We start from the raw sequence: 20,101 nt of genomic DNA, 5'->3' as shown, positions 1-20,101 counted from the left end.
TACCACGACACAGATTCTTAAATTTTTCAAATTTCTCTCGGCTTTTCTTTTTCTCTTTCCCTCTATTGTTTATAAGTAGTTTTATTTAATAATTTGTTATTTATTATGTTATTCTCTTTTGTTTTTTCCTTGTGCGTCAATTAAATTGTTTATGTGTCCAATAAGATTTTCTCGTTAAGTTTATTTACAATTTCTTTAACACTTAGAGCTTAAGTTTTACTAACAGAAAAAAAAAAATTGTTTATTAAATACATACTTAATTAATTATTTAATATGATTTTCATATTATAATTAATGGGTTGCAATTTTTCGTATATTTTTTTTCCTTTTATTTGATTTGTTTTGTAATTTTTTTTTTCTTTGCTTTTTTTATTCGATTAGTTTTAATTGATAATTTTATTTACAAGCATTGCTAAATTTATAAATAATTATAATAATTTATAAAAAAAATAAAAATTATGTTTAATAGATATATATGTTTACGATCTTCTAGATCTAGGTTCTTCAAAAAACAAAAAAAAAACACTTTATTCTGTTTCGCTTTTCCATCTCATAATTAGTTTTTGTCGTAGTTTTTGCGTTTTCACTGAAGTTTTATTTACACTTAAATTAATATATATAATATATGTATATAGGTAGATGTATGTATATATATATATATATATATGTATATATATATGTGTGTATGTGTGTGATGGTGTTAAGATATCTCGTATATAGTGGGGTAATACATATATTTTGAATATATATATTCTTGTGCAGCTTCTAGATATCTTTCTTTGAATCGGCTACCCATTAAATTTTTCACTTTTTCATTGCGTTTTCTATCGGTTCTGGTTTAGTTACTTTTACATTTACTTAGTTCGTAGGTACCTTGCGTTTTCTAATTCTTCTGTTTGCTATTCCTTTCGGATTTAGTTTTGAGTTTACAACATTTCGGCTATGGTATCGAAATGCTGATCTTGGAAAATCGGGCGACAACACTCCTCAATGGCATTATACTTGTAGGGTCGACCATGATAGTGATGACAGCGTTGTTTCTGATATAAAATGGGTGGCAACTCTGGTTCATTTTCATCTTCTGGCTCTGCTGCTGCTGCTATTGCTGCTTCTTCTTCTTCATCGGGGTCACCATCATCATAGTCATTGTCCTCACTATCGTCATCATACTGATAATAGCTGTGGCATCGTTTATCGTTATCGGCTATCGACTTGTGTATCATCTTCTGGCGACTCGACATCGATGACGATGATCGACGTACGGATGAGGATTTGCTCTGCTGATAGATTATGGGTTGGTTGTAATATTGGATGGCATGGCATGAGGCAGTCTTTGTGTTATATTCCTTTAATGATAAAAAAAGAAACAAAACAAAACATGTTGAAAATTTTAAAATATAAAAATTTATTTCATTGTTGTCCAGCTTATTATTATCAATAAATTGCATCTGACTATTGGTCTGGTCTATGGCTAACAATTGTCTGCTCCAAACTGGCTGAAAGTGTGTAAAAATGTGTATTTATTCGTGTTCATCGGATGGGTTTGAGTTCAGTGTAGAAAAGGACACCATTCCAACCAGGCCGCACCTTGTACTAATTTATTTATTGTTGCAAGCGTGTTCTTTTATTGGATGTCTGTTGATCCCTCCACCGCTCCCAGCAGGTCAGGCCCTCTGGTCTGACTCTCGTCAGCAATTTGACCACAATATGGTGGCCACTCATACCCGCCGACACCCATGTCTCTCCGCCTCCTCCCGTTTAGGCCCTTTAACAATTATGTGCCTTTGTTGGCTTTTCCGAAAATTTGTGAAAAGTCAACACTGGTCGTCATTTGGTGCCTGAGAAGACCTGGGGAGGCCTTCTACCGTGTCCATGGACCGGCCAGAAGGCAATTTGATACAATTGTTGCCTCAATGTTTTTGCCGTCCAGTTTTATAGTAGCATTTGACATTTGGCGCCAAAAGTTATTAGTTAAGGCAAGTTGGAGTTGGAGCTGGAACTCAAACTATTGAAAAGCAGCTTAAAACAATAGCCACACACATATCAATATCCATTCTGCTTGATGTGGTGCCAGCCAAATACCCTAACTTTCGTATTCTGTCTTGAAAACTTTCTCTTTCTGCAACGTTTCAATTTTAGGTGGTTATTAAGCTTAACTAGATAAACTCACAATTATTGTTCCGTAAGAACATTCTCAAAAAATATATAAAAATGTAGTCTTTGGAGGGGGAATCTAAAACGTTGCAACTAATTCCGAAAGTATTATAAATTTGTTAAGTGATTGGTAACACACAGAACTCAGCTGACTCAAAAAAATGTTTACATATTTGTAGAAAATACATATTTTTACATATGTACATATTTTCAACAGCCAAGTCTATTCTTCTAAGCATATGCATAATTCTTATTCACTTTAAGGGCTTTTGGAATAACCATTTAAATATACTTTTAACAACTTTTAGTGTTTTTTTGACTTGAGATTTTCAATGCAAACTATTTTGGAGTATACATTCGTATATCAATGTCTTAAATGTCTTTTCCCTTTTTCCTTCTTTTGAATAAAGATTCTAAATGTTATGGCTAAGAATTAAAAAGTATTTGTTTTGTTACAACTAAACACATTAAAGAGGATAAACCTTTTTGGTTAGGCATCAGAATTTGTATTCAGATATTGTTTATTAAGATTTGTAAGCTTTTTTTTAGAGCTAACAAAACTATATAAACTAAATAGTTGAACATTTGTTAACGTTGAACATTTGTTAAAACTAATCAAACCATGAAGATTATTTTAAAAGCAGCCCAAAAATTTATTTAAATTTTTAAGGAGCTCATAATCTTGTCTTAAAATAATCTTAATTATTTAAAATTAAGAAAACTTTAAAGAGCTTAAATGGCAAGTAGTTTGTATAGTTAGGGTATTTCGGAGTCGAGGCTCTAGTTACTCGACTGATATTTTTTGTTTCAAGTTTATTGATGGCGACGTTCGTTTTTCATGCCTCAGCACACAAACACAGACAGACCCGGAGACGTGGATACAACGATGAGTGGGGCAAAGGGTGGGGGTGAGGCAGACAGGGCTGGGGTTAAGCCGGGGATGGCCAACTGGATTTGGGGCGGGGGTCTCCAGACTTGTCTGCGACGTGACAAAACCTATTATAGATGCGACTGCAAAGATAACAACTCAACTCAGCTTCTCTGATAGATGTGTGTGTGTGGCCCAAAATGAATTGGGCGTCAACCAAACAAACACAAAAAAACATAAAAATTAAAAAGGTAAAAGTACAGTTTTTCGCCCATTCTCCTCCCCCCTTCCCCATTTCCGCTTTCTCCTCACACGAACACGCACACACATACACATACAACAGGTTTTTTCCCATAATTTTCATTTTCATTTTGTAAGCATCAAAAAGTTAAGTGAAGGATAAATTGAATGGCTGCATGATTGACTGAATGAACGCATAAATGAATGAATGTGCGAGCGAGTGAGGGCAAGGATCTGGTCTGGGTCGCTGTCAGGCGCTTGTCGGTCATTCTGCGGCTCTTTACGTCCAAGCGAACCGAATGATAGAAATTGCCAAAAGGTAGACAAGAAGGCAAACACACACACACACGCACACGCATATAAAAAAAGTCAAAAGCTATCAAAAAACATCATTGAACCTACATTGAGTGTGAGTGTGAGTGTGAGTGGAAGTGTCGTGGTGTAAGGCATTGATAAACACCTTTTACCTGTCTTCTCATATGCAGCATCTGGTTTCGTGCTGTTTGCTGGTGTTCGTGTTGTTGTTGTTGTTGTTCTCGTTTGTTGGTGGCATGGCTTCGACATGTGACATGACCCTACCGACCATCAGTTCGACGAATGTCATGGCAACAACAGTCTCGATGGGCGGGAATTGCATTGTAGCACGGAACCCAACACAATAGTGCGGAAATATTAAATCTGCGCGGCGACCAAACAAATATCCATACAGTTATACCAATATACATATACATACATATACATATATACGTATGTATGTGTGTATGTGTGTATATTGAACGCGTATATTGGGTAAAATGGTGCAGAATGGAAATAACCTGAAATTCTATAGTGATACAGCTCTTATATAAAATGCGACCTCTTTTTCACACACACAAACACACACACATACATATACATATTGATGTTTTGTACTTATTGTGTTTAGATGTAATTGATTTGTTCAATAAAAGTTTATAATTGGTTTTCCTTTTACATAAAACCTGTTTTTCCTCCCCTCCGCCCTCGTACAACCTTTTTTTGTCCGTCTATCTCATTTGTGTGTCGATTGCAGACATTAAGTGTTGGTAAACAGTCACTTATTACTAGCAGTGATCAGTGTTGTTAAAGTGGCAAACTAAATGAGTGTTTAAAATGACTGCAAGATCGAACGGGGAAGTTAACAAAGGTTAATTGAGGTTAGGGACACTCAAAACTGTTGTCAACACAAAATGTTGCCTACTTTTTGGGGCACCACCCCCCCTTCTTCCACAACAATATCAACATTTTAAAGTTCCCCTTTTAGGCTTTTTTTGCTACCTTTTTCGGTACACAAACGTTGGTACGATAGTGGAAAATTTCTGACAGGCCATAAATTGGACGACCGCTCCTTGCCCATGGCGGCAAGTGTATCCAATGGTTTGATGGAAGGTTCGAAAAATTTTCCACATATAGGACTTGTCGTTGTCCAGACACACACACAAACACACACACCCTTTTACATACATGTTTGTTTGTCTGATGTTGTTTATGCTCTGCACTCAACGAAACAAAACCAAAACGCATACGCGCTACCCTCTCTCTCCCACACCCCACCCTGCTCCCCATTTAAGCCAACAAACCCTATCAAAAGAATGTGCACAAATAAAGGTGTGAAACGTCAACAAAAAGCAGCAACAACATTAACAAAGTGGAAAGGCAAGCTCCACCTTTTGCTGTTTCTGTTCTTTGCGTTTGGTTTCAGGTTTTTTTTTTTAACAGTTAATGAAGCGACCAACAAGCCAGCAAGTAAACTGGGCCTGCTCGCGTTTATTTCGCTTGTTTATTAGCCTAGGCCAGGACAGGACAGAGCAGACCAGACGCAGACCAAAACAAAATGGCCGCCGACGCGCTCAATTGTGCGGCCAGCAACCGGAAACGGAAACTGATTGTGTGGTCAACGCCAAACCGCCTACCGCATGGCCTTACCCATGCATCCCATTCTGAATCCCTACCGCCTCTCTTTCTCTCTGTCTCTCTCTCTCTCACTCTCTAGCTCTCTCCTACTCGTTCTCTTGTGATTTTGAACAAATCTCATTCTCATTAAGCTCGCGTTGCCGCTGGCGGCTTTCCAGTTTACGCGTTTGACATTTAGCTATCCCCGTGCCCCGTCCTTTCCTCTGCCAAGCCACACAGATTGATTAAGCAAAAGGATGAGGTTCTTTTTTTTGTGCATGTTGGCCTGGGGATGTTGGGGAGGTTGGAGGCCTATGTCAATCGTTTTGTTTGTTTGCCAAAAACAAAAAATTGACTTTGAGATTTGGAAAATGTTGCCAAAATTTTGGGTATGTTCATTTCAGTCAAAACTTTGGCTCGATTTAAATTGAATGCGAGTAGTTTTGAGCTTTGGGGTAATGAAATAGTCGTCATTGCTTTTAGTTAGTTTGATCTCTGATTTTTGTTTTATCACCGACCTGATTGATGTGCCTAGACATGAATAGAGGAAGAATATTGATTGACGGGGTAAAAGGGAATGAAATTGGGAGAAAAAGAATAAAAACTAGATGCATTTTTGTTGCAATTTTCTATTGCTTCGATTTTTTTTTCCCTCTTTATCTTTTTACCTCTCGTCTCTTTTAAGTTTTCTAGCACATTTTGGTTTTTGCAATTCATGGATATTTTTGAAAACCAATCGAATCAAATATCGATATAACAATTTCCATTAACAAAAATGTAACCCTTAAAATCATTAGAAAGACAACAAAGGAAAAAAAAAAGGAAAGCATTTGCTCTCAATTCCTTTCTTCTCATATTTTAATCTAGAATTGGGAGGCTGGTGGTGTGGGGGCTAAGAGTACTTTCAACTCGATAATTTAATGGTTTTTGTCCCGCATTTAATCTGCATTGAATTTATTATCTTGGAAAAATTAATCTTGATATGTGGCCAGCTTAAGTCGTCGCCGCGACAAGCACGCGCCGAAGTGAAAAACTTCTGTACTTCTCAATTTTCCGTAACCCCCTTCCCACTTTTCCAAATACCACGCAAGCCCACCCCACCCCACCTAACCCACGCACGCACAGCACCCACATCCCCCCTCAGTTTATCCATCTGGCTACATATTTTCCTCATGTATGTGCTCATACAAAATTTGCAATTGCCATACCACGCATCTGGCCTTGTGTCTTGTGTCTCCATTCTTCTCTTCTTCACTTCTCCACTTTCCGTTCTTTGGTCCATTCTTTTCTGTAGTGTATCTAAATCTTTAAAGAATTATTTACTATAGAGTGTTTTTATTCTTTTTTTTTTTTTTTTGCAGAAAACAAAAAAAAATGTATATAGAAAACCGGAGAAAAGAAACCGCAGCAAATGGTGGGTGATTCTGTTAGATAGACAAATCTCCCCCTTCTCTATCCTCCTTCCAGTCGTTTACCTCCACCACTCGCCGAAAAAATAAGCAAACAGCAGCAGCAGCAGCAACGGCAACGGCAGCGACATAAGCAGAAGAGGAACAGAAGGCAAAAAGACGAAAACGCAAAAAGAAACTCGGAGAATGTCACCACCAGCTACCGCTAAGCCACCCTTGTGTTATTGCTTTATGCTTGCCATTGTCCTATGTATGTGCATATCCCAGCACCCCCTTCCCTTCCCTTCGCCCGTACACCCACCGACATCTATCCCCCGCCTCACCCATGCTGCCACGCTCCATCCATCACTTTGGCTATCGCTTTGCTTCTCTATCGTCGCCGCCACCGTCGTCCTCATCGTCGTCGTCATCGTCTCTGGCCTGCTGGCGCCTTGCCAAGCCTTGCCTTGCCTTGTCTTGCCATGTCCTCGGCAAATTCATTGTATTGCCCACGCGAATTTGGCGTTGGCGGGTTAAGGTTTTGCCTGTAACTATGCCGTTCTCTCGCTCTCTCACACACACACACTCTCCCTCTCTCTCTCCTTCTCTATATTTGTTTTCTTTTAATGCAGGCAGCCAACATTTTACAAGAAATAGAAATTTTCAAATTTACAAACAAATTTTACATAAATTATTGAAATCTATACCAGTTGAATTAATACTTTTGGGACTCACTGTATTTGCTTTACTTTTAATTAAGTAATCTTATACACATTTTGATTATACAAAGAGCGTTTTGAAGGGTATTTAATAGTCGTGGTGCTCCTTAAAGGCATTGCCTTTTTTTCTTCTTATAATGTATATGAAAACTTCGTCCTGTGTCCAGGACATCTTCATCTGCTTCTTTCCTCTAGGTCTACTTCATTCAATTTTAATCAGTTTGACTGAAGTTAAAAGGTTGCAAATTTCTTTTTCTTTTATTTGGTCTGCTTCAAAAATGTTGGTTCAATCAATTCAAGCGGTTTGTTCTCACCCCTCCCCCGCCACCTTTACCCCCTTTTGCATTTCTACCCCCGCCCCATGAAGATTTTAGAGCTCGCCCTGTTATGTTGTTCATTTTGATTTAGTTTTGCAGTCGCCTTGGATTTTCTTTTTCTTTCTTTTTTCTAACATACTTTTCCTTCTTATATTTCTCTTTTAATTCTTTTGCCGCTTTTTAGGATACTTTTTGAATACCGTTTAAATTAATTATATATCTATCGAGCATTCAACAGATTTGGAATCTTGCGTCTTTTTTCGAAACTTTATTGACTGCAAACTAAACTAAACAAAGAAAACATATCCTCCAAAAACATTCAATTTGTATTTAGATTATACAAATACAATTTCAATTAAGCGACAAGCTGTTAAAGGTTATTGAAATTCAACTTTACTGAATGAAAACGAAATATTTATTTTACCATTTTGCTTGTCATAGGACATTTGTATAAGCAGGATAACTAAAAAGTCGAGCTGTCTGAAATTTTCGTTTTCTTTTTTTTGGTAATTTTTGTGGAAAGGCAAAGGCAGCTTTGATTTCATTTTAAGTTTCGGGTTTTCAACGTTTTGCTGCCTTTTTATTAGTCAAGATAAAAATGGTCCATTATTGTTAAATAAAAGTGGGGAGAGTGTGTGTGTGTGTGTGTGTGTATGTGGGTGAGTGTGTGGGAGTGGGTGGTTGGGGTTTTTGTCTGATTGACTGTCAAATCTACTGTATGCAAATCGTTTTAAGATTAAGTTTCGGCAATGTAACACTTTTTTGTGTGGTTGGAGAAGAGAGAAGAAGAGGACCTTCAATTTATGATATATGATATCTGACAGATTGAGATCTATGTTTGCATAGTTTGTCTATTTAACTCTTTCTGCCCAAGAAAGATGCTGCATGATGATGATAGAGACGATGACGATGATGATAACTGATCATTTAAGGTTTTATATATACGGGTATGGTATCTATCATTTGTTCCCATCGTTTCTCAGCACTAAAAGCAGCAACAACAACTACAACAACAATTGGGCATCAATTTCAACTTTAATCACAATAAATTTGCGGCCCGTTTATGTGTCTCTCCTGCTCTCTCTCTCTCTCTCTCTCTCTTTCTCTTTGTATATCTCACTCTATTTCTCTCTGTGGCTGCCATTGCCAAGGGCCAGAGGCTCCATTTCAAATCAACGAGGCACTTCCGCTCGGTTCCGTTCCGTTCCGATTCCGACATCCATATATTCCCAAGATAATAAATTTATGAACAGGGATAAAGCAAGCAAAAGGCAAAGACACAAAGAGAGGGAGAAAGACAGGGTGAGCACACAACAGTTAAAAGCAAGTGAGACAGAGTGAGAGAGTGGGTAACTGAGTGATAAGGGGATGAGGGATGGGAAAATCATCATTAAAAAAAAAACTGGATCAAGTATACGGGGAAGGGGGCATGGAGGAGGTTTTGCGGGAGTGCATGATATACATACTTACTATATGAATGAATGAATGAATGAATGAATGAATGTGAATGTATTAAGCCACCCTTCGAAATGAATCAATTAGAGCTGATTGAACTTCATAGATTTCGTGGCCATTTGCTGCTGCTGACTGCACCACAAATAATTTATAAGCAAGTGAAAAGTGGACTAATCCGCCAGATCGCACCACCATCATCAGCATCATCATCATCGTCAATCCAAATGGGATGCCCCCATTTATGGTTATAGTTCATTTTCCATTTCAATTCCCTTTTGTATTTGATTTTAACAAGGATTATCATGAATTTATGCCCAAGTAAAATGCAATTGAAGATGCAATGTCTTATCGATTTTATTGCCAAACATTGGTTGAGTGTGTGTGAATGTAAAAATTAATCGTATTAGTCCTTTATCAGAGGCTATCTCTATATAGGGTATCGGAAAGTCGTCGTGTTGCCATATCATAATTATTTACGGTGTGTATATTTCTGTGTACTTGGCTATAAATCTGTCAATTTGCACAATTGTGCGAAAATAAGATGTGGTTGGGGGCGGACGGGCGGTCGGTCGGTCGGAAGGGCCACAGGGTGCGACGGATACTCCACTGTGACTAAGACTATGGCAATGGCTACAACTCCGATTCGTTCCCCTCGAAATGGCACACAGACTGCACACGTTTTTGGGACACGATAATAAAGAACAAAAAACAAAAAAAAAAAAGTCTTGCAAAAACTTTGCATTTGCTTTCTCTCTCCCTGTGTGTCTGTGTGTGTGTAAAACATCAGCAAATACAAATACCGCATGTTGAGTTATATAGAAAACAGCCGCAACTAATTTGCCCCTGGGTGTTAAGTCACATGTCAACGGGAAATGTGAGAGAGCAAAACATAGGGGAGAAAAATGGGAGATGATATTCACATAGTCAATGGGTGTGGGAAATATGGAGCAAACAAAAATGAAATCGTATTGAAAAAAAAGCATCTCCTATCCTTTTTCTTTCACAGACTTGGAAAGTTTACTCGTCGGGGTCACCAAATTTTCATATATAACTTGTATTTCTACAACGAATCCATCTAAATCTAAGACACATCATTGAAACTATCATTTCATTAGGAAATTTATATTTTTACCTAATTGAAAATGCAATTTACCCGTCGGGGTCACCAAAAGTTGTATTAAGCAGTAATAAGTAAATCTTGAAACTTACCATAACAATGCTCCATTTTCTCGATATGTGGCGCAAAGCCTTTTTGTAGCAGCATCACGGTTTCATGGTCCAAAAGTTCTTTTTGGGTTTCGTGCCAGTGCAGGGCACTGAAATGCCCGTTGCCGCACCCGACTGTGAGGACATGGACCTGGCCGAGGCACGTTGCTGATCGGCCGAGCATCGTCGCGGATAACTGAATGGCGACACTGCCGATGAGCTAATATCCATAATGCCGCCCATGCCGGTCATGCCGCTAATACCTTGATCCTCGCCGCAGCTGGCCATGCTGCTTTTCGATGTCGATGTGGTTGCCGATGCTGTCGACGACCGACAACTGCGCATATTCAATGGCAATGTGTTATTATTATTGTTATTATTGTTGTTGTTGTGCTGATGGTGGTGATTATGATTCTGCTGATGTTGCTGATGGTGCTGGTGATTTTGGGTTAAATTGCCGGTGGTATGATGGTTGGTGGCCGATTTGTAATAGCGCAAACTTTCATTGTAACTAGCACCACTACTGCTGCCGCTGCCACTAAAACCACTATCCAGATCACCCTCATCGAATTCGGGATTGATGCAACTGCTGTGGCCTCCAATATGATGGTGATGATGATCCTTCAGTTCCATGCTATTCAAATGAGTGGACAGATTCTCCAAACTGGAGGCGGCCGCAGCAACAGCAGCTGCCGATGAAGTGGTAGCCGCACCACCCAAGAGGCCACCACGTCGTGGCCGCTGCACCGATTTCACGGTACCCGAATTAGAAGCTGACCCACTGACGCTGCCTGTCAATTGCTGTTGTTGCAGCTTCAAATGCTCCTCGCTGGGTGATGAGCCACCAGCCACCGCATGGCTGGGACTTATATCTGGAGGGGTGGGCGGCATTATCAGTGCCTCTAGCGATAAATTCAATTCATCCAGCACACGGAAATGATTGTGTTGGACTCGTCGTTGCTCCTCCTTTACATTACCCACACTGGACGAGGCAATGCGATTATCGGAAAGCACTTTGCGTATCTTTTGCTCGCTAACCTCTTCGTAGAGATTCTCGGTGGTGCCGTAGCGTGTGGTATACGTATGTCTGCCTCCATCCCGATCACGTTGCTCCTCAGCACCGCTGGGCGATGATGAAGTCGATTGATGGCCGCCGCCGCCGTGCGATGACGATGACTTGGATCGAAAACTTTTCGCCAACAGGGCACGAATCGAACTCTTCGAGGGGGGTGCCTGAACGATGGGAGCCAGCTGGGGCATACCATTGGCTGGTACATTTGTATGGCATTTGGCTGCCCCAGGCTCATAATACGCATACGAATAGACGTGATTAAAGGGCGCTGTAGCTGATGCACCAGCTGCTAATCCACTTGAGGCGGATGCGGCTCCTCCCCCTAATCCACCACCACCACCACCGCCTCCATTATAGGCCACATGTAAAGAGGGTGTTGACGATAAAGTGCCACCGCCGCCCATATGCGATGGAGTGACACTGTTGACCCCACTGGGCGTCATAACACCAGCCGCAAAGCCATAATCAAGCGACGATGTCGAAGACGAGGACTGTGTATTGTTAATTGTGGGCTCAAAGCGTTCCATTGTGGCAGCAATATTCTTGCGTGACCATTTTACCTATAAGGATTCAAATATAGATATCTATCAAAATCATAGTCTATCGATAAATAGATTTATCGCTCATTTGGATCTTCATCGCAGACGACTTAAAATCGATCAAAGATATTGTTAACTATGACTCACCTGCTGTTCCACATCCATTTTATGATTACTGCGACGACTGTAACCACGACGACGACGCTCCGTGAATGCCTCACCATGCTGATGGCCCAAAAGCAACTGTTCACCGCCTCCGCCGCCATTTTGTTGCGATGATGATGCGGATGTCGACGATGATGCGGACGGTGGTGCCGCTGGTGGCATACAAAACTCAATGCTATCCATATCATCAGGAAAGATCACATGCCCCTGATGCTGCTGCTGTTGCTGCTGATGATGTTGGTGATGATGATGGGCCAATGTGGCGGCTGTTGTTCCATGCTGATGACCATGATTATGGCTCATTTGTGAACCTGTGACACGTTGACCATGTCGCATCGACATGGAACCATGACCAATCATGGCCGCTGCTGCGGCTGCTGCTGCTGCCGCTGAGGGTGGTGGTGGCGGTGGTGCTTGATGTATAGCAGCCGATGTGGTCTGATGATGGGGATGCGGATAATCTCCGAGTGATGTTGATGGCATTTGCTGCTGCTGACCAAAGCTGGCAAATTGTGGCGAAACGCAATGTGTCTGAAATTTGGATGCCGTTGATGATGATGTTGCACCTCCACCTCCTACTCCTCCTCCTCCTCCTCCTGCTGTTGCATTACTAGCACTGGCCGGATACATCTTGGTATTGTTGTTGGCTTCAAAAATGTTTTTTTTTTTTTTTGAATCTCGCGTACGACGCGGTTTAGCTTTTCGATCTTCTTTGTTAGGTTTTTTCTTCTGCTTTTGCTAGTATTTCTTCTTTGTCCGGTTTGATTACCGTGTTGGAGTGTAAGAGGGGGCTCCGGGACTTACAAGAGGAGCATCATCTGTGAGGAAGAGAAGACGAAAACAAAGCCATTAATCAGCGTTGAAACGGCAGCGCTATGAATGCGCATGCGGGTGGGGTTTCGTTTGGAGTACAGGGACTTGGACACATGACTGACATGCCATGCCAAAATCCCACAAATAAAAGCTGGAATTATGAGCTTTGCCTGGTCTATACTATGCTGGCTGGCTGGCTGTCTGACTCCAACTCCATGCTCGAGCTGGAGCTCTCCCGCCGCCAAACCCAAAATTTATTTATGCGAAAACATTGTTGCCACAATAAGTGGGCAGCGTCAGCAGGATGAGAACACGCATGTAAAACATTTGGCTTTGGCATGCCAAGTCCCAGTTCCCAGTTACCCTCCCATTTCTCCTCGCCTCGGCCCTCTCTCTCTCTCTCTCTCTCTCTTTCTCTTTGCCCACTCTTTATCCAGTTCCACTACATTGCCGTCCACTCTCAAATGAAATGCCATAAAACAGCATTAAAGCTATTAACAGCCCAAACAAAACCAAAAAAAAAAGAAAGAAAAAAACGAAACCAACGAAAGAAAAAATTGTTAGTGACGAGAGCTACCTCCTTCTCCAATTCCTCAATCCCCAATCCCTAGCCCCTATCACCCTAATTCTTTTGCTCTCGCCCCACACACACACACACACACACACAAACACACATCACATAAATCAATCAGAGAAAGAGAGAAAAATCCCAAAAACAAAAAAAAAAAAAAGAGGAGACAACAAAACGAAAAACGAAACAACAAAGCCAAGTCACATCCCTTTATGGGTATAAGCCCCAGCGGGTCTTTAAAAGCTAATCCTAGGCGCAGGCACGGACAGCAACAACAGCAGTGGAATCAACTCTACTCAACACACTTCAAGGCCAGGCTTATACCCTTACTTTAATGGACTATACACACTCAAATAAGTAGCTTGCAATAAATAGTTACGAAATCATTCCATAAATTCAACTTCAAAGCCATCAAACCTGAAAACTCTTCCTTTGCCCATCTCTTCTTCTCACATGCCTTCAATTTTGATCTGATTTCGGAAAGTGAATTTAATGTTAATGTAGCGAACTCATATCTCAAACTTCTAGTCATAAGATCTTGCAAACGAAGCCTATATCAAATAAATATTCACTTAGAGATAGATTATGTAATTGTCATGTTAAAATATCAAATATTTGCCATTACCTCTGCCTGAAGTTATTGAATTACTACTTGATTTGCCTAAGTAATGGTGATTTAGCACATTACCATTAAGCCTCAGCCTTTGTAACTAATTCATTTAGGAAATTGTAATGAAAAAAACTAAAAAAAAAAAAAGTTTCTCCTGGCTTGCTATTCTTTTTTTTCACTTACACACAATTCACCATCCATTTATCGATTCTATCTCAACGATATCTTTATTTTTATTTCTCTTTTTTGTTTTTGTGTGTTTCCGGTTGGCCCATCACTCTGATTGATATATCAAATTGATAGCCAAACGCTTCAATATAGTGAAATGTTTTTTGTTTTTTTTTGTTTTTGGGTTCTTTTTTTAGTTCGATTGCATTGCACATGCAAATTCTAGCCTGTTTGCTTTCTGTTTTGGTAACAACAATATGGCGCTAAGTTTCTTTCTTTTCGTTGTTGTTGTTGTTGGCCTGATTGCTGTTGATTCAGTTAACAAAGGCAAACGAAATAAAAATGCGCCAGAAGTGCAAACAAAAACAGAACTAAAACTGATATACTCGTACTACTACATACATAAAATAACTTTATGTTGATTTAATTTTTGTTGTGATTTGAAAACCAACACAATATATATATGTTTTTATATGGAAAAATCGATTTAAGGCAATTTGAAAATTAAACGATTTGAAAAGAAAGTCTATATTATTTAGTATAATATACTTGATCATCAGATTTTGCCTTTCTATATAAAATTTCAACTTTTTGCTTTTGTGAAAACTTTTTCTTTGAATCGAAAAATCTTTGATTTTTAGTATCGTATTAAAGAAATGACTATGAATATTAAGTAGATGCTGCTACGTTTGAACTCATTTCGTTGAGGATTTGTTTAAGTGCGTCAGTTTTCTTTAGACTTTCCTTCACCACCCAAAACTCTTTTTCGTTTTTTGAGTTTTACCCCTGACTTTCGCACTAATATGCAATGTTGTTGTGTGTTGCTGATGGCCCTCTTTTGCATTCATTTGCATTTATTTGAACCAACCACGCCCTCTCAACCTGCCACACGCTTTTGAGAAACAACAATAGCAGAAGCAGCAGCAGCAGCATCAACTGTGGCCATTTCCCTTTCATTAAATGTGCTAGCTAGTGAAGTTGTGGCCCACATTTTGCATGGCGTCTGCCCCGTTCGTCCACGTGCTCTCAAGTGTTCTCCTTCTCAACTGCGGCTGCCCATGGATGTTGCCTGGAATTTTTCGGGGGAGATGCAAGTCCTTCATGCAATGTGTGTGAGTGTGTGTGTGTGTGTGTTTGTTAATTAAAGTCATTACGTGAAGAGCAACAAGAACATGTGCGAGACCAAAAACGAAAAGGAGAATGAGAATATGAGTTTCATATACCATCGACATTCAAGAAAGGTAAATGCAGAGTTTTCTGGGGAGTTCCATCGCCCTGCTGGTGCTTTACCACAGCGCACACACACACACACACACACACTTAACCCCAGTGCCCCCTTTTCGATCATAAAGTGACGTGCTCTGTGGGTAGGTTTTGTAAGTCCTGTTGCTTGACAATAGGAACAACAGCAGGAGCAGTAGCAATGGCTGTGGCAACAAAGTAAAGCCAAATTCTGCGCCAAATTGGCCAATTTTCATATGCATGGCACAGCTTAAGGCAACACACACACACACATAGAGAAAGAGAGAGACATAGGCACACAAAAGCGACTAAGGTCGATGTCGATGACGACGAGTTCCCATTGGAATATATGTAAGTGTATTAGGCAATTGGGGAAATGCCTGCTAAACGCCAAGTCTACACATGAAAATCGGAAATGAGAATTGAAGTTGCCAATTGCTAGTTTTGGGAGTAAGTAAGCAATAAGAATTTTCTATCATTTGGCATTGATATCGATGAACTAATAAGCTATCTAAATTGACTTTAATATTTACTTTTAAGGACTCTCTTTATCTCTTTTTTTCCCGATTCTGTCTATAATTTACATTGCACTTTGGGGTTCAGAAAAATTATGAATTTCTGAAGTTAATTTTCTGAACCCCAAAGGTATGCTACAAAAACGAGACTTACATTGTAGCTGTAGCCCAATAATTGATTGATTTTTAAGCTGATTAAAATTCTTAACACATATTAAGTCGTGCTTGATGTAATTGATATTGATTGATAAGCTACATTTGGCTTAGTTAAAGTATCCACAGACTTCTTTTCCGAGTGTATGAAGTTGGAAATGGAATTGAAAGTCATTTTCAACTGTAGCTCAATTCAGTAGTGCCACATACCTGATATGCTTGCCCGTTTGGCATTGGCTAATGAGTCTACAGCCTACTAAATTCTGCTTCTATTTTGCTGTTGTTGCCATAAACCTGTTGCCCATTTTTTTTTTTTTTCAATTTTTGAGCCAACTAAAGGGGAACTGGGAGAGTGAGTGAATATGTGAAGGAGAGTAAAAAAACTTAGCTAGATTTACTTTTGCTTTTCGCCCAACGAAATTGCTTCTATCTGTTCGTTCTTTTCTTTTCTATGTCTATTTCTCTCTTTTCTAGGTTTCTCTCTCTCTAGGTTTTTCTCTGTCTGTCTGTATTTCTCCCTCTAGTCGTGAGCGAAAAGTGAAGCAAATTAAATTGTAATATGAAATCGAATTGCCAGCTGAGGCATTGAAATACAGCAAGCAAAATGGTTGCAGCTGCTCTTGCTGCTGCTGCTGCTGGTGCAATCCACCAAGCAAGAAAAGAAGGCAAAAGATGGTGAAGATTTTAAATTGCTTGACCGCCCACACCTGCGAGCCAGCCAGCCAGAGAGTCAGCCTGCCTGCCTGTCGCGGCCATGGCTGGGAGGGGGAGGGTAGTATGGATTGGATTGAAGCATGCATACAGAATGAGCACCAAAGGAAACAAAAACGAAAAATACGAGTAAGAGAAAAAACCTCTTATGGCTACAAAGTGTTCGATTTAAACCGATATTTTTATGGCCTTTGCATTTTGAAAATTGCTCGAGATGCCCCAAACAAGGTGGCCAATTGGGTTAGACAGTTGGGTAAAGAGTAGCGCAGAAGGAGTGGCAAAGGGGATCATGCACCACCACAATGTTGCCTAAATTGTAATCATTAATGCCTGCTGAAAACGAATCCAGTTTCTAATATTTAATCGATAAATTTCTACAATTAGAAATCTATCGTCGGAAGAAGCTAGAAAATTCTTGTTACAAGGTATTTTCATTCAATGTTGTCCTTAAATTTCGATTGCAGTTAATCGGCAAAGCCAACACACATTTTACTCAATATTGTGCCCTTAAAAATACATATTTGATTGGGTTTTACCTTCTAGGATGTCAAGTTAAGTAGCTTTCCTACTCCATATCGGTTTTATTTTCATCACAAATCTAAGCCAAATGCCAACACAAAATATTGTTTGGGTTATGTATTAGGTTTTTGGGAAAAATCAACACCCAAAAATGTAGCACAAAGACAAAATATATGAATGCTGAAGAGATTTATATTGGGCCATCGGAGGCCTTGCTGGACCAATGAAAGTTCTGTGTTTGTATTTGTGCCAATGTTGGCCAATATTTTGTGGTAAAAAGGTGAATTTATTAACAAACACAGAGGGAGACAGAGAGAGAGAGACAGAGAGAAGGGGAGGGATAACCATAAACTTCTCTTCACTTTATTTACATCCATTTGAGAAATAAATTCTCTGAGGCTTAAGATCTTCGACAAATCCTAAACAAAACGTTCACAAATGTTCGTTCACGTCTAGATAATCAAAAGACCAGATAAAAGACCTAAAAAATTCAATGACAATAAAATAACACTCAAAAACCAGAGATTAGAGTGGTCTATGGAGAACGGCAACGACAACGGCAGAGAAAATGAAATGAAAATTGAAAAGGGAAAATGCAGCTTATATGCATCACCGATATCATAAATACGCTTGCAGCTTTACAATTGATTACACTTGCATACAAATATGTATGTACCTACACAAATAATACCCTAAAATGGTTTATCTAAACGAAATGATTCGAAATGCATTTGATCGAGATGAAATGATTGAACGAATTTGTAAAAGTTTGTAAAAACTAACAAACAAAACATATTGTTTAATCTATATGTAATTGGAACTGATTGCAGTGTATGTCTTTATAACTTTACTCTAGGAGGAAAGAAAATATATTGTTCAAATACTCACCAGCAAAAAAAATTCAACGAAAACTCCGAATTTGTCTGCAAAAGAGAACACAGATAAAGAGAAATTAAAGAGGAATATTGTGATGGACGAAACAAAAGTATAATTTAATCAGACGAAAGAAAACTTTCAATCACAGTTGGAGAGACACGCAGAGAGAAAGAGAGAAAACGAAATTGTGGGTGGAAGAGAAAATGGAAAATTTCTTTCTCTATTTGCTTGTCCATTCAACTGACATTTGCCATTGCCATTGCCATTGCTATTGCTTCATCACATACATTTCAAAGTCAAATGTTGCATATATAAAAATGGAAACTGTTATCCTTGCATGTAGCAGGAATAGAGCATCCTTTACAAAACTCATAATTGAATGCTATTATGCACATAATATTGAAATGGATAGAAAGCAGGACAATAGTATTGGAATTTAGTTTTCGATTTGTTCGATTTGCATATCTCCACCCACAACCTACCAACCAACCACCCCACCCCCCTTGCCTAATCAACCCAAACCAGAAAAGGCAGCAAAAGTGCATGATAAGCAATTTTAATATAAATTTCTGTAGACTTGTTAGTTTATATACAGGGATATAAGTACATTTCCTATTTTTAGGGCATTCGCAGTTCGTGCTCCACAAGGTTGCTTATTGTTTCATTTTCATTTCATTTTTTTCTTCAGAGCCTTTGGAGTTGGGGGCCAAAGCAGCCAGCAAAATGCCGAGAAACTCTTTAAGCTGCTTTGGAAATAAAAAACGAACAATTTATATATAGAAAGATGAAACATTCCCAAAACCCACACCCTGCACTCTTCTTGGCCATTGTAACATACAAAAATGCCGATGGATGGCCTCTCGGCATTGCTTTACTTTTTATTTCCTCAACACATTACATGACATCACATCAAAAAGGTATTTTTGAAAAATGAAAGCCAGATGAAAGCATTTGATACCTGATAAGATATTGTATGAATATATTTAAAACTCAGTATATATTTTTCGTTATTATGGAAAAACCCGTACGCTTGATTGATCAGCATATTAGACCGTTTCACAAATCGAATGTTCTCTTTAGGCGTAATGTGTACAGGGTATCCGTGAAGTCAGCATCAAAAACTTGACGAGCTCACAGAAGTGAGATGAAATCAAAATCAGAGACAAAGTTACGTCAAGCGCTTCTGCTTTTTCTTATCGCTTCGACAAGAGTTCGAAAGTCAAGCCACATAAATGACATTTGAGAATGGGGAAAGAAAATCTTTTAATTGAGGGTCTCTCTCTCTCTCTCTCTCTTGGCAAGGAGATGAGAGATGAAAAATATATATAAAATAAAAGAGTGGTGGATGATACATATCAGTGCATGGAATGACTTTCTATCTATCATAATGGAAGGTAGGGGACAATAAAATAAAATAGAATTTTAAACCACAAGCAAACGTGCGTTATTCATTTATGAATTTGTAACACAATTGCGAAAAAGGACAGTAGAAGAACGGGAGGGGGGAAGGTAAAACTCTGGTGTATGTGCAGAAAGGAATAAAGAAAAGAGCTCATGCGGGGCCCTTCTCTTAATTTTCGACGAATTTTGTATGCCCTCTCCGTAATGGTAATGGCAAAAAAAAAAAAACAAAAAAAATAAACACTCTTTGCAGGTGAGAGCTCTCCGTATTAACACGTGCCTTTTTATGACCCTTTTTGCAGGAAGCTTTTTATTTTCATTGGGTTGTCGTATATGGCGTGTTTTTCTTTACAGTTTCAGGGCATAAAAATAGAAATAAATAAGTAGCAGAATGTCTGTGTGTATTGCGGTGACTGGGCTGCTGGATGGGTAGAGTCAAAGGAAATCGTGCCATTTCATATGTGAGAGGAATACCGTTGCTACACACC

General features: G+C 39.2%; 2 protein-coding genes across 2 annotated transcripts in view; both read right to left on the bottom strand.

Annotated features, from left to right (window-relative positions):
- Positions 1 to 808: 808 nt before the first annotated feature.
- LOC6648748 lies at positions 809 to 10,323 on the bottom strand. Its single transcript, XM_023179208.2, has 2 exons — positions 10,262 to 10,323; positions 809 to 1,346 (listed from the first exon to the last, which is right to left on the bottom strand). Exons 1-2 carry the CDS (start codon positions 10,262 to 10,264, stop codon positions 927 to 929), a joined length of 423 nt encoding a protein of 140 aa, XP_023034976.1. The 5' UTR covers positions 10,265 to 10,323; the 3' UTR covers positions 809 to 926.
- The window catches only part of LOC111518346 (rho GTPase-activating protein gacZ-like), a 24,119-nt gene continuing 14,332 nt past the window's right edge, over positions 10,315 to 20,101 (bottom strand). Inside the window, exons 2-4 of the mRNA XM_023179207.2 lie at positions 18,225 to 18,259; positions 12,017 to 12,852; positions 10,315 to 11,890 (exon numbers count right to left, since the gene is read on the bottom strand). Coding sequence (XP_023034975.1) covers positions 10,316 to 11,890; positions 12,017 to 12,664 — 2,223 coding nt within the window. The 5' untranslated portion in view covers positions 12,665 to 12,852; positions 18,225 to 18,259 and the 3' untranslated portion in view covers position 10,315. The remainder of the gene's footprint in view (positions 11,891 to 12,016; positions 12,853 to 18,224; positions 18,260 to 20,101) is intronic.

Source organism: Drosophila willistoni (assembly GCF_018902025.1).
Source record: "Drosophila willistoni isolate 14030-0811.24 chromosome XL unlocalized genomic scaffold, UCI_dwil_1.1 Seg141, whole genome shotgun sequence".
NCBI lineage: Eukaryota > Metazoa > Arthropoda > Insecta > Diptera > Drosophilidae > Drosophila > Drosophila willistoni.
This window is presented reverse-complemented; position numbering and strand designations above follow the sequence as displayed.